The sequence below is a fragment of the Passer montanus genome, unplaced genomic scaffold (assembly GCF_014805655.1).
Source record: "Passer montanus isolate IOZ18808 unplaced genomic scaffold, ASM1480565v1 scaffold63, whole genome shotgun sequence".
Lineage (NCBI taxonomy): Eukaryota > Metazoa > Chordata > Aves > Passeriformes > Passeridae > Passer > Passer montanus.
In genome coordinates this window covers 2,231,640-2,247,005 of record NW_024371371.1, presented here as the reverse complement: position 1 = coordinate 2,247,005, position 15,366 = coordinate 2,231,640, and the positions used below count along the sequence as shown (strand labels likewise).

Below are 15,366 nucleotides of genomic sequence, written 5' to 3'. Positions count from 1 at the left end.
AAAAAAAGAGGAACAATGTTAATTCATTTCCTACCACTTCCAAAGAATATTTCTTTGTAAATTTGCTCCTGAAGTTGTCATAACATCTTAATAAACTAACCCCTCTTACAACCACTTGCAATTATAATACGCAGATAAATCACTCTCATTTTGCTATTAACTTTACCTTCACATAATGAACTACAAAATAACTTGGGGCCACGTGGATGCCAGCCTCCCACTAAAGCAGAGTTTCAGTGTTGGATCAGGTCACCCAAACCTTATCCAGTCACAACAGAGGGGTCTCCAGAGCTGAATTTGCAAAACTCTCATGTGGAACATGTTCCTCTCACCCATGCAGAACTTTTCCTGCTGCATACATGACTGCTGCCTCTTGTCCTCCACGTGCACCCTTGACATAAACCTCTGATTTTTCTGCTGCTGGATTTTGGCAGCTCTGCCTGGTGGCCCAGGCATGTCTGGCTTTGCTGTCCCATGAGTATATCCATGGCAAAACAGGCAACCAGGAAGGTGCACACAACTTCTTCAGACTCACAAGCTACTTTCAAAGCAAACACCTGTTTTCTTATCCCATTTAATTTGGAGGCTGGCAGCATGTACAGTGGACTTTTCTCTGCTAACACAGCTCTCCAGCCCTGCAGAGCTTTGCTGGCATGGAGATGGTGCTGGGAAGAGCAGCACAGTGCCAGAGACCAGGCACCCTGGTGGCAGCAAGGGGACCACAGGGGCAACTGTAGCACCTGTTCAGGCATGTGTGGGTAACTAAAGAATCATAGAATCGTTGGAAGAGACTTTTCAGATCATCCAGTCCAACTGTGCACCCAGCACTGCTCCTGTACCCCTAAGCCACTAGACCCATGACCCAGCACCAGTGTAGGTGTCTGCTGGGCACCACAATATAAAAAAGATATTAAGCTATTCGAGAGTGTCCACAGGAGGGCCACAAGGATGGAGAAGAGCCTTGAGAAGCCATGCAAGAAGAGGCTGAGGACACTGGGTCTGCTCAGCCCGGAGGAGACCTCACGGCAACTTCCTCATGAGGGGAAGAGGAGGGGTGGGCACCGGTGACCGGTTACGGAACCCAAGGGAACGGCATGAAATTGTGTCTAGGCTGGATATTTGAAAAATATTCTTCATTCAGAGGGTGGCTGGGCACTGGAATAGGCTCCCTAAGGAAGTGGCCACATAACCACACGTAACAGGAGCATTTGGACAACACTCAGGGGTACACGGTGGGATTCTTAGGGATGGTCCTGTGCGGAGCCAGTAGCTGGACTCGATGATCCTTGTGGGTCCCGTCCAACTCAGCACATTTGTTTCTGTGAAACCACGGCAGCCCCTGGCCTCACGCCGCCAGCGCTGCCCTCCCAGGGGCTCCCTCTGCCACGCTCATCATGGCGGCAGAGCAGGCACCACCCGCCCGGCATGGCGGCCCCGGGAGGCTCCGACACGGGCTGCCCGCTGAGCTCCGGCGGCGGCACCGGGAGCTGCGCGGGCGCCCATCCACCCGCCGTGCGGAGGGCACAGGAGCCGCGGGGAGCCGCGGCCGCCCTTCGCCATGCGGTGCCCGAGCGGCTCCCCCGCCATCGGCGGGAAGATGTCGCCCGGCTGCCCCGGAAGCGCTCGGGGAGGCGCCAACATGGCGTGGCGGTGCTGGGCCCGCGCCGGGGCTCCGCCGCCGCACAGGTGCCGCCGGCACGGCGAGGGACGGGGAGGGTGAGGGAGGGACGAGGCGGCTGGGGCGGGCGGTGCTGACGGTTCGCATGTTTCCCCCGCAGGCTGGCGCTGCTGCTGCTACAGCCGCGGCGGGGTTTCCGCCGGGCGCGGCCGCGGCCCGAGGAGCGCCGCCGCGCCGCAGCCTCTGCCCGCCCTCGCCCACCGCCGCCGCCGGCCGCCCCTCGCCGCGCCGCCTGCTGAGGCCGCTCCTGTTCGCCGTCGGGGTAAGTGGCTCCGGGCTGGGTGTGTGCCCGGCTGCGGGGAGCGGGGCGGTCAGGAGCGTACTCCCATCTGTCTCGGGAGTGCTTCCTCCCTGCGCTTCGCTTCTCACTCCCTCCGAGTTAACGCAAGGTTCTTGGGCAAATACTGTAGCGTTATAATGAGCTAATACAAAGTAACTTCAGCTAAATCAATGGGAATACTGTAAAAGTATCCCAGTTTCATTCAATTTCGGTGAACTTAGTAAGTGCATGGACTAGTTTTGTTTATGAACCTTTTTGATAAAGCATCATCTCATGACACTGAACATCCAGTAAGCCTGAGGAAGTGGTACTGGAGGAAGTGGCCTCAAGATGCACAAGGAGAGATTTGGATTAGATGTTAGGGAAAAAAAAAACACCAAAAAAAAAACCACCAAAAAAAACCCAGAAGGGATTGCAAAGCGTTTGAAACAGGCTGTTGAGAGCAGTGGTGGAGTCTCCATCCCTGAAAGTGTTCAAAAAGCACGTGGATGTACCACCAGTGGTGGTGCTGGCTTGGAGTCATGCTCTTAAAGGTGTTTTCCAGCCTTAAGGACTGTGTCATGCTGTGAGTCCCGCTGGTCAGCGGTGCCACAGGTCCCGCTGCCGTGCCCGGGGTGTGTCACTAGCCCGGGGTGTGTCACTAGCCCGGGATGCGTCACTAGCCCGGGATGCGCCCGGCGGGCCCCGGGCGGCACTAACCCCGGGTGGAGCGGTCACTGAGCCGTGTCCGGTGTCGCGCAGTTCACAGGCTCGGCCTTCGGCTCCGCCGCCATCTGGCAGTATGAGTCGCTCAAGTCGCGCGTCCAGACCTACTTCGAGGAGGCTCGAGCGGACTGGATGGATAAAATGCGGCCGCAGAAGAGAGGCGAGTTCAGAAAGCAGGTATGCAGAGCCGGGCCGGCTGCTCGCACAGGGGCGGAGGCACAGCTCTGTCCCTCTGGTGTTAGCATCGTTTGTGCAACAGATACTTGTCCTGGTTTTTCTGATTTGGAGCTTCCAGAAATATTAGCTTCTCAAAAAAGTACAGTAGATAAGTTGACTTGCAAGGAAAACTGATAGAATTAGTTCTAGAAAACTGTAACTTGATGTTACTGCAAAAGTTATAGTGGAAAAATAGAGAAAAATACTATCTTCACCCAGAACTGCAGGAAAGAGAAGTCAGTAGTAGGAATTTGTTCATCTATTTTTCTTTTTCACCATAAAAATAACCCCAACAAATGTTCTTGCTTTATCTTAAGTGCACTCAAAAGTGAACATGCATTCCCAGAGGACAGACCTAGATTAAATTCTCAATCTTATGCTTAAGGCTTTTCAGTTCTCTGGCTTCTGAAATGGATTTGTATTTTCAGCCTCTAAACCCTTAAAAATACAAGGTTTTAGAGGGCTTTTTTACCTGAAGAGCTGACATTCCCACACTTTTGAGTTTGGGCAGCAAGAACAAAGTAAGTGCTGCAAGACTTGTTATAAATTTACTTGGCATCCCAAAAATATCAGTGATTTACTTTTTAATTAAGTGTACTTAAACCTAACCTAAACATTCGTGTATGTTTGCATTTGTTGCAAGGTTACTACTAGCTTGTGATAGACCAGGCTTGATACTCTTTCAGGTCTGCTTGTCCAAGGGAAGTAGGGCTGAGCATGGAGAGGCTGAGGATCCTGGGCAGGACACACAGGGGCTGTTTTTCTAATGTGTATGGTGCACACCAGCACTGCTGTGGAAATGGCCATGTGGGATGACCCTAGTGGGCAGCAGAACTCCATGTGGCTCCTCGCTCACAGCCCCCACAAACCCCCAGTGGGCTGGGGGAAGAAGAAAAGCAAGAAAACTTGGGGGTGAAGATAAAACAATCACCAAAAAATTGTTTAGTAAGTGTGTGAAGAGTGAAGAAAACAAGTGAGGCATAGGCAGCCACTCACAGTCTCCTGTGGAAAGACCAGTGCCCAACCAGTTCATGAGAAAAATGCTCCAACTCCTGAAATCCCCTCTTTTGGGGAGATGCCATTATTTGGTAGGGAATATCTCTGGTTAGTTCAGATTACCTGCTTGGTTGTGTCCCCTTCCAGCTTGTTGCAGCCTGCAGCGGCAGAGTGAGAAATGCAAAAGATCTTGATGTTGTATAAACACCATTCACCAGAATGTAGAACACTAGTGGGTTATCAGTACTGTCCTGGTCAAAAATTTAACACACAGAACCATGTATAAGCTGCTAGAAAGAAAATTACCTTTATCCCAGCATACTTTCTTGTTTGGAGTATATGAACTTCAAGGGAGACTACGATCAGCACTTAATATTTTTAAATAATTGTGTCTTTGTACTTTTGTTTTCCTTCAAAACCTGAAGGGGAAGATCTGGTGATTAGCTATCCAAAAAAGAAAACTAAACTGCCCTGTTGTTAATAGGCTTAAACTCCCAATCCCCATCTTCAATGGGTAAGTTCTGTTTCTAAGAGTTGAGGATTCCCCCCATTGTTTCTGAGGGTATATAATCCTTGTGTTGTAGAAAAATCCTGTCTGTTCTGTGTTCTTATACTGAAGAATATCCTCTGCCAGAGAATTAAACAAAAAAGCTATGAAGTTGTTACTTTGATATCAAATAGTGAATAATTTCTTTCATACAGCATTACATCCCCTGCCTCCAACCTTCAGATAATTTTTATGACATTGTCCCCATCAGTATGGTTGGAAGGTCATTGAGGTGGCAACAAAATATATGTCCAAAATTATTACAAAAGCTGAGGAAGGGAAAGGGGGGTGCAATTTGTCTGTGTGCTGACTGCACTCAAAATAAACTTTTTCAGGGGTTTTAAACTTGGAGGAGGGCTGGGTGAACTGGACGCAAGGGGGAATGGATTCCACATCTTGTGAGCCACCTCTGCAAAAGTGATCCTGGCACAAAAGTGGAATCACTCAAAGGTGGGTGGTGTGATGTTAGACAGCATTAGGGTGAGGCTTAGTCGAGGCAGGGTTTATGCTAACTTTGGCTAATCTGCTAAAGTCAGCATTATGGGCTAGATCTTTGTTTAATGCAAGCAGGGTAAACCCACTGGAGTTGTGCAAAAGGATATAACCCCATTCTTTTTGGCAAAAATCTTCATTCATATTGGGCTGTTTTATGAAAATGAGGGTAGATAGCTTCTTCTTCAGTAAGGAAATATCAACTTGAAAAGCTAAAGCAATCAGAAGTAAAAAAATTTGAAACTGATTTACTTCACAGATTTCAAACAAATGCTTTCCATTCTTAAGAAAGTATAAGCTTTACATGGCTGTTTTTGAAATTGCAAGTGCTTCATGGTGGCATTGATGGAGAACAATTCTGTTCCAGGTTAACAGCTGGTGGAATAACCTGACTGAGGGTCAGCGGACTGTGACAGGTTTGTGTTAGCTTACAAGTATTAGACATTCACAGGAAGAGAAATATGGCAAACAGGTACAGTATATTAAAACAGATGGCTTTCATACCATGTTTAGGTTGTTGGGCACAAAGCATGTGTAAATTTACACCTGCACATACACTATTTCTGCTACCACTCCTTCTCACGAGTTATTTTTTGTATGGCTTAAAAAAGTTCCTGTGCATCTGTGTAAGAGAGTGTGGAGGATTAAGTAGAATCCTTCCCCAGCAATATTTTGTGCATAAATTCTGAAAAACAGCAAATGCTTTTAGAAGAACTAGGTGGATATATTCCACTGAAACGTGGGAATTAAAAATCCTTAATAGTTACATACTTGCAGTATGACATATGAAAAGTAGCAAAAAATTAGCCTTTGAGCTTTCCTTTGGTTATAATGTAGTTTTGATTGGTTAGCCTAATGCCAGCTGAAATCCCTGAGACAAATGTAATGTGTGAAACAAAATTGATGAGAACTTGATTCAAATCCAATAGCTGAGCCCTATCCTGCTACATATTTTGCACTAAGTATTTACTGAATCTGTATTAGCTAGTTGTTAGTGTAAGGTTGCTTAAATGCCATTTATTTTCACCTTTTGTGTTTCCAGCTATTATAAAACATTTTAAATACCTAAATGCTTGGATATAAATAGAGAAGGCATTTTAAACAAGAAATAAGACATTTTCATTATGTTTCAAATAATTTACACTCCTACTGAAAGTAAAGTAAGATAGCAATAACATCTGTGAAATAAAAAGCTGTGCATTTGCTGTCTCCCAAAGGTCACAAAGCCCATTCAACTTTGCAATTTCCTTAAAACCAAAACTCCCCCCAGAAATGGACAGGATATGTGCTGTGTATTTGTGTGGTTCCCCCAGTCTTCTCCTATTGTGCAGTTAAATGCAGCTGTGCAGCAGGTCGGTGGCATTTGGAAATAAATAGCAAGAGGGGCAGGAAATGGGGCCTCTTAGATGGCTCCTTTTTCATTGATTCTGCAATAGACTATAGCAGTTTGAAACCATAGCTTGAACCTTCTCAGCACACATCTTTGTGGACTGTTGGATTCATTACACTGTGTGTTAGAACAGTTGCAATTAAATGTCATATTTCTGAAAGACTTCCACTACTAAATGTATCTTCCAGTATTTTTTCTTGCTTTTTCTAGACTGTACAGAGTAAGAAGTGGATATTGCTTTTAATGGAATTGTGAAGAAAAAGTACAATTCTACAAGCTGTCTTTTTAAATACTTGCTTTTAATAAGCATTGTGGTGTATTACATTTGTAATTTGCTTTTATACTTTCTTTTCCACTCTTGACAGGTATTATAGCTGCAAATGTCTTTGTATTCTGTTTGTGGAGACTGCCTGGCATGCGACGGATTATGTTTACATATTTCACCTCAAACCCATCCTCCAGTAAGTGAACAATAATTCAGGTAGCTTTCCTACCTAGAGATGTAATGGAACCTCTGATGACACTGCAGAAGGCTCGGGTGGCATGTGGCTTACTTAGAGCTGCATCACCCACAAGCAATCTCAGTCATGCTCAATCACATTATTCCGTCTAGGCAGGAAATGGTGTGAGGGGAAGAATGTTAGGAGTAATGGATCTGATTTTTTAAAACAAACACAGCTGGTGCTTTTCTAAATATTGTGACATCAGAACAGTTGCTTGCTACCTGGCCTTTTCCTGCATGCAGTGGGATACAGCTCCTCCCTGAATAAAGGTGAGAGGTGCTTTTCCCAGTGACATCAGCCAAACTGCTTTCTTGGACAGAATGCAAATCAGGCCACTGAGTGAAAGAGGAAAATGAGCTATACTACACAATGCCATTCATAAACTAGACTCCAGTGTGATTATTTCCTCCCTTTAATGTTCTGTGGGATGCAGATAGAACCATCATCAGTCATGCATGTATCTTTTCATCAGTAGACAAGGATTAGTCTGTAGGTTGTGTACAGAGTCCTTGCTTCAAAGCTGTGCTTTCAATTACATTAAGAAAACCCAAACAAACCCAAGCACCAACTTGGCTTTCACTGTGTATGGAATGTGCTGAAGATATTAACATAGGAAAAAATGTAGTAATATTTAATGGCAGAAAAATGGGGTTTCGTTTCTACAGCAGAGAAAATAATGAAAAGGACAGGAAGACAAACATGTTTGGAAGGTGCTTCCTGCTACCTCTTCATTTCTGCTGAAGAAGTGGAAACTCAACCAGTTCCCCCACACACTCCAAAGCTAAAGATATCTGTTACCCAGATCTGAGCATGTCACCCCAAACACTCCTATTTTATATAATGTTGACCTTCAAACCTGTTAATTGGCTTGTTTGCATTTTCAGGGCTGCAGTTTCAGTGAAAAGAGCTAGTTTCCTTTTTTTCAGAAAGGAAAACTGTTTTTTTTCTGAGTTCTTCTTTGTTGCAAATTCATTTTATATGGCTGCTCATGTATTAAAAATCCTTCACCATATACATATATAAATGAAATACCTTTTTTCTTTTTCAAAGCATAGGACACATGTCATAATGTTTTCTATGAAACAATCCCCAATAGGTAACTAAGACTGTCATTACAGCTTGCATATCTTTGGGGTATATGTTCTACCTTTCCAAAAGACATTGCTTGGAATTTGAAATTTGTTCATTGCTGGGTTTGTTTCCTAGCTTGTATTTGAGAATCTAGGCATAATTATCCTATAGTGTCTCTTGACACTATAGGATAATTATGCCTAGTTGGAATTTGAAATTTGTTCATTGCTGGGTTTGTTTCCTAGCTTGTATTTGAGAATCATAATTATCCTATAGTGTCTCTTGATACATTTCTAGTCTACATGACGTGTAAGTTGAAGCAAATTAAAATACTGACTTCATGTGCATTGCTTTTCTCTTTTGTAGGAGCCCTGTGTTCTCCCATGCTGCTCTCTACGTTCAGTCACTTCTCCCTCTTCCACATGGCAGCAAATATGTATGTTCTGTGGAGCTTTTCCAGCAGCATTGTCTCTCTTCTGGGCTGTGAGCAGTTCATTGCAGTGTATCTTTCTGCTGGTAATGTTAAATATATATATTTACAACACTTTGAAAATATAAATATGTGTTCATACAAGTAACCTGTGTGCTTGGTTAATAGATCTATGATGACAGATGGCCATTGTTCAGTCCCACACATTGCTTTATACTAAAGGCAGTACTACTTTGCTGTCATACAGATTTTTGGTGGTTTTAAGATACTGGGCTTTGAAATACGATAAAACTGTATCTGGTTTTAATTCCTGCTTTACTACCAAAATAAACTAGCTGTTAATACAGTCTCTGTATTAACAGAGGAATTTTTGTGACAAAAGATGACAGTTAATTTGTACTTTCTGATGCTGGTCTACATTGCTGCCATCATTTCCAGTAGTAATTTCTCTTTTTCAGGGGTTATCTCCACTTTTGTCAGTTATGTTGCAAAAATGGCCACAGGAAGGTTTGAACCATCCCTTGGAGCTGTAAGTATCTTGGAATATGAGAGACTGATCATGATCTTTGAGGCCAATTTGAAACCCGCTGTATTCTTTCACCTCTTTAAAAGCCGAGAGTATATTTGGGGTAATGGAAACTAGAAAGGATTACCACAATCAAGTAACCAGGTAGAAACTGGTTCTCCTGAGCTGGTTCTCCTGTGCAACAACTTGCCTGTTCTTCAGGTACATTACCTCTGCTGCAGCAGCTGCCCAGAACTAACACCACTTAATGCTGAGGGTTGTAAATGAGTCCTGAACAGCAGGAGCTCTTGTCCCTGAGCAGATCAGTTATGTAACTTTTTATTGCAAAAATGGTATTTTGTAATTGTGTAGCAGTCTTCTCTAATTAAAAATAGAATACTTTGGAAAGAGATAATGTAATCAGACTATCAGACTCAGCATGTGATCCCAGTGGAAGTTGTAGGGCATGCTGTGCAGGAAGGGCAGCACTCCTGCCAAAAGTCTCACCCGATGAACAATATGAGGCAAGCTGAGGAGCTTCTTTAGCTGCCAGTTCTTTCCAAGTGTTTTTAGTAGTAGAATGTTTTAAAACACTTAACTTGCATTAAATTTGAGGTTAACCTAGGCATTTGCCAGGCTTTAAAGGCTTAACTTACTATACTAAATAATTTTGATAAAAGCCCGAAGTCAGATTCTCATTATTTTGAAAATGAAAATGAAAAAAACTGTTTAGCTATGCTGAAGTTAGAACTTTTGGATTGTTCCTTGTCTTATGAATTAATTATATCTGGAGCAAGTTACTTTCTGTTAGTCTTACTGATCTGAACTTAGTGAAATTATCACACATGGCATCAGCTTACTGCATTCAGAGCCTTTCCACTGAGGTTATTTCAGGGATACAAAACCCCATGGTCAGTTTAGTACAGTCCAGGGAATTACTTGTTTCATTGACAAAAGGTTTTTGTTCCTGTCCATCTTTTATTTTCCTTGGTTTTGTACAAGCTTCAGAGTGTTTCATTTCTTCATATGTGTCTATGCTTGATTGATACATATTGAATTTCTAGGGCTTACTTGGGAAAAAGCACATTTCCAGAAATCATGATCTTAAATTCAGGAGTATGTATTTCTTAATTATATAAGAGGATTTGAAGCATGTTTTTTGCCCAGGATTTATAATTCCAGATATTGAAATTAAATAGTGGTGTCTTGTTTTGTTTTTATTTAGAACTTCTTTGTGGTGCTTTGTACTTTAAGTTTTACCACAGGGCTGCATTTGAAAATAAAAGCTAAAAGGAAAACAGGTTCACATGCAGAAAAATATATTATCCCTTATGTAACATGTTAGCTTGCTTTGATGTATTTCCTGTATTTCCAGTCAGGAGCTATAATGACTGTCCTTGCAGCCGTGTGTACGAAGATGCCAGAAGCAAAACTGGCCATCATCCTTCTTCCCATGTTCACATTTACAGCAGGAAGTGTAAGTGCCTTTGAACTTCAAAGAAATGCTACTCTCATAACATTTCCCCCTACCTCTGCAGTATCTGAGCATGTGTCCTCTTTGTCTGTTTTTCTAAGCTGTTAAATTTATTTTGAAAGAGAAGAGGGGCCATGGAAGTCCCAGGGATTGATTGTGAATTGTTGCAGCCTAGCAGAGTCATTACAGCAGAGTGGTGAATTCAGAATTACCCTAAATTCCATCCTCCATGGATCTGTTTCAGATCTAATCCCAAGAAGTGAAAGAAGTTGGGAGGGAGTCAGGTTCACCTGTCTGAGGAAACCTACATACATATCCTCTTCTTTCTGATGGGTGGTATTTTTATAGCAGCACTTGAAACAGGCTGATGTAAAACTGGTACTTTAAAGAAAAATTTATCAAGGTGAGAAACACAGAATTTCACTTCTCGAGATTATATTCCAGCCCTGGAGGAACATTTGCCTTCTCTTTTGCATTCATCTTTTGATACTTCTAGGAACACTGCTGGAATTAGAAGTAGGCTACTAAGACTTGTCTTCATGTGTAGTACTGGGACTCCTTTTTTTTTTTGTTTCATTAAGTTCTTTTATGCACCACCACTGCCACATTTAAGAAAAGCTTCTCATGTATATCTCAACCTGCTTTAATAAGTTAATCATGTTTGGTCCACTACTTAAAGGTGTTTTACTGCTTAAAGCAGTTAAGCCAGGTCATTCCAAGATCATGAGATTTAATACTCTTTGTAAGTGAAGCTTATAGATTTGAACAAACATTCTTAGATGTGGCCTTCATGTTTTTCTTGCACTTCTGCTTGGGTTTACCTAGGATTTTTTGCATGCTGCCTTTTAACTGCATCTTTCTTTTAAAAAGTGGCCAGGGTGGAAATATAGGCAGAGCCACAGAGAGCATTGCTATGAGCAAGTGCTCACTGCAAAACAGGAGCAATATCAGCTGTTAGAGTAGAAACACTGGAATGATTTTGGCCCAACTGTATAATTGTTTATCTAAACTTTACAGCCTCCTTTAGTCTACCTCACCTACACTGTAATGGGCTTTCAAATGAAACAAGCCAGTGTAGCAGTGGAGCTTCTATTCTAACACCTATGCTTAAGGAAAGAAATCTGCCTAAAGTACTGTTTAATCCTGGCATTAAATCTGTCAGTCTTTATGAAATGAGGCATTTAGTAAAGTCTTGTGTATTGACAGTTATGGTGCCTTGTTCTCCTGAGGATGGTACACCAGCAGCTTGTGTTGTTCTGCTGTGGAGTTGTTACTGCCATCCTGATTTTCTGCCTTCCAACAAATATTTATATCAGATAAGATAACAAGGATGCTGCCCCACATGTTCCATCCACTAGAAGGTTGTGTTCAGGAGCACAGATGCACATAAATCTAGGCTACATCAGAATTAGAGAACGAGAATGTTGCAATTACATATTTTGTGGTGCCTTTTAAAGCATGTACTCTTTCAAGTAATTTTTGTTTCCTCCTGACCCAAGTTTGGAATGTATTTGTAGCTTTAGAAATGAAGATTGGAAGAGACTGAGTGTTCAAAAAGGACACCTGCATTCCCACCCTGCATTCTGTAGCTGCTCACATCTGTATTTTCACAGCACAATACAGCTGGGGACTGATTCTCTTGTTTTAAAACAATATTTTACAGTAATTTCTTTGATATAAAGTCTATAGGATGTTTTTTGATTCTGAATTTTTGCTCTGTGCTAGAATAAAAAACTGTTATCATTGGCCACTTTATGGTGTGACTGATCCTGTCCATTCCATGTTCTCTTGTTTAGGCTTTAAAAGCCATAATTGCATTTGACACTGCAGGCCTTGCTTTAGGCTGGAGACTTTTTGACCATGCTGCACACCTTGGGGGAGCTCTCTTTGGAATGTAAGTCTGTATTTATTAACTCTGTTTTGTATTTAAACTAATCCTGTATTTTTCTCTCTTCCTATATTGCTGAAGCATGGGGTTTTTTTCTGTAAATTGTCTTAACTAGCAATGAGTACAACTCACTGTTAGCTTTTTAGTGCTGTAAAATTTTATGGAAAACATTGTTAACTATTGAACTGAAAGAATTGAGCTGAACTGCCTTAGAATCATGGATTAAATGTCAGGTGGTCCTGTAACCTGGGCTGGCTGTTTCTGTCCTGCACTTGCAGCACATTGAAGACAGTCACAGGGCAGAAAAGATTCCCACAAAACACAGAATGGACAAATTAAAATAACTTTGGAGAGCTAAAAAAATGTCTTTGTGTCTTTCCTCTAATTGCCAGTTTACAGAGAGCTACAGAGTTAACAAAAGCTCAGGCCAAATTCCTTTGAGCAGCCTCTAGTGCAATTTTCTCAGTGTTGCTGTATTGCCTTTGTGGGGACCCTTCCTAATTAGTAAGAACTACTAGAAACAGGTTTGTAGGAAACAGTTCTGTATTGTTCCATGTTTGAACTACATTGAATTTTTCCCCTTCTACCCAACTGCTCACCTATTGCTAAGTGCATTTTTTAATATTTTATGTAGGCATTTGGAAAGGCCCCCTGAGATTTCACTAGGCCAGGACTTAAAGGCAAACCAGCTTGTAGACCAAATAGTTTCCTATTCCTTGGCTTCGGTGTCAGTAAGCTCTGTGCTGTCCAGTCTCCTTTTCTCCCTGTCTCTGGTATCACAAATGCATCTGATGTAGTCTTGCTGATTCATAACTGCTTTCTGTCCTGGTGGATCTGAGTCAGCTTGTTCATTGTGATGAAGGAACAATCTGCATTGGTAAGGCAGATTCACCTATTAAAAGAGGATAGTAGTTGCAGTAAAGATGGTCTGGAGTTGGCAAGTTTCTTGCTGTCCTCACCTACATATGTTTTACCTGTTTGTTCTACTCGGTGATGATTTTGGTCACTTCAGCCTAAAAGAGAAAGGGCCTTATTTAGGACCTCTGTTGAATGGCCAAAGTATTTTCCATACATTGCCTCCCACTTTAGAAAGCAGCTGTATGATTTAAAGGCATGGCCAGTTCACTGGCTGCTGGCTCACAGAAAAGTGCTTTTGTTCCTCAGGGTTCAGGTGTGGAGTTGGGCTTGGGAGTGAACCTTCAACCTATTTTCATGTGGTTGCTTCCCCTCTTGCCTTTCCACCATAACATTCATTGCTTAATCACTTATGTTGATATTCATGTATTAGCATATATAATTGTCTGTGAATATAAACAAAGCTAGAACACTTTGATAGATTAATCTTCAGGTGCATACAGAAGAAAATTAATTTTGAATGGAACATGGTTGTTCTTTATGGGGCTGTTGTATTTATATAGGAGAAGAAAGAACACTTTTCCTTGGTGTTATCAGTAAGGATCAGCACAAGCAACAGAACTGTTTTAACAGTCTTTTAAATTGAGATAATTTTTTATGCTTTTCTAAGTAGAAATCACAACAGTTTGAAATTAAAGACATGAAAACTGTTCATTCTCAGGACTGAGACAAACAAGAACAGCAAAGTTAACTGTTTGGAGTCAAGAGAATGAGTGGCTTACCTGCTGTTTTCCAAGCATGTTATTCTTTGTGCTTTAGTTTATTTTGTCTCTCACACTGAGTATTTACTTGGTTTCAGGCTCAGCCTGTTTTCCCTCATGTGCAGAGGGAAGCCACAGTTAACTTTGACTTTCTCTTTCTTTCTCAGGTGGTACGTGACTTATGGCCACGAGCTCATATGGAAGAACAGAGAGCCACTGGTGAAAGCTTGGCATGAAATGAGGACAAAGAACACAGGAAAGGGAGGAGGTGGAAGATCTAACTGATTCTAATCCTAGAGATTCCTTGTGCCCAAGTGGTATCTTACTTGAAGACGTGAGATTGAATTGGTTTTGAAGGTTTTTTTGCTACTCCACATGAAGCCTCTAAGGAGCTGAAGTTTCCGATGTAACAAAATTATGTTACAAAAATTCATATCCATAGAAAATGAACTCTGACAAAGGTGGAACAATAAAGGTTTTTATTCTATTGCTTTCTGAGGTAACAGTCTGCATTACCTTTTTAAAGGCGGAATAAAACATGTTTTTCAATTAAGTGACCTAAATCTCTGTTTTAAAAAATGGAGTGCAACTGGTTAATGCTTAGGAAGATAAACATTTTCAGAACTGAGGAAGTTGATGGATCACACACACTCCTGATGTCTGCCAGACAATACAAGGTGCTTTTCTAGAAGGGAAAGTGGGACTCAAATAAGGGTAATATGGTGAAGTTCAGTGGTTTTTATTGTTGAAATTATTGGATGAAGTGAGGCAATGGTTTGATTTGAAACTTGAAATACGTGAAACTTGAAATACTGGCATGTTTGCCAAGGCTTATGTACTGGTTTAATGGTCCAGCTTTGTCACCTGTGGCTTATCCAACTTGTGGTTTTCATTTCTGTTGAGTTCCAACAAGCTTTTAGATCTTACTACAATGATATATTCTTTTCGTAATTATGTGCAGGGGAAGAATCACATGCTGTGGTTTTTAATATTCTACCATGAGTTGCACTCCTTTCTATTGTTTCACTACATTGTTTTGGGGGTGGGGTAGAGGAGTATTCTTTAAGCTGTGCTGTATTGTTACTTTTCTTTAAGGTTTTTCTAAGAATTCTAAACCTGTAACATCTGGTTCAGAATCTGCCAGTTTTAGAAAATAAGCAGTTTCAGCAAAAATAGATGAGGTGCCTGAGATCAGCAACACTGTAAACAGAAGTAACTACTAAAGTAAGCCTGAGGGTAGTACCCTGACTGATGTTCCTATTTTACAAGTAAAAACTGGATTTGGGGTGTGCTGCTACTTTGTGCCTGTCATGCAAGGATGGTACTGAACCCATTGCAAAAGGCTGAGGAAGCTGCCCAGACACAAGCTGGTGGGTTCAAACCCTTAACTCTTTCCTGTCAGCTGAGTTAATCCTTCCACTGACCTGCCAAAGAACATACTGCATTTGTAAGAAGCAATTTGAGTTTGTTTTTACTTTGCAGCAGTGCCTCACATAAAATAAATTTTATCTGGGGAAAGGGACTGCATAATGCTAAGTGTCACCAGTTTTAATAAATGGTGGAGTACAAAATTGG

The 15,366-nt window shown here is 41.9% G+C and overlaps 1 protein-coding gene across 1 annotated transcript; it reads left to right on the top strand.

Annotated features, from left to right (window-relative positions):
* The first annotated feature begins 1,543 nt into the window (after nucleotides 1-1,543).
* Nucleotides 1,544-14,344, top strand: PARL (presenilin associated rhomboid like). The gene is given in 11 exon segments (XM_039727990.1): nucleotides 1,544-1,686; nucleotides 1,779-1,840; nucleotides 1,843-1,940; nucleotides 2,700-2,840; nucleotides 5,282-5,330; nucleotides 6,670-6,765; nucleotides 8,245-8,394; nucleotides 8,767-8,837; nucleotides 10,189-10,290; nucleotides 12,084-12,181; nucleotides 13,959-14,344. Coding segments are annotated over 11 exon segments (1,113 nt in total). The 5' UTR covers nucleotides 1,544-1,558; the 3' UTR covers nucleotides 14,077-14,344.
* The last annotated feature ends 1,022 nt before the right edge of the window (nucleotides 14,345-15,366 follow it).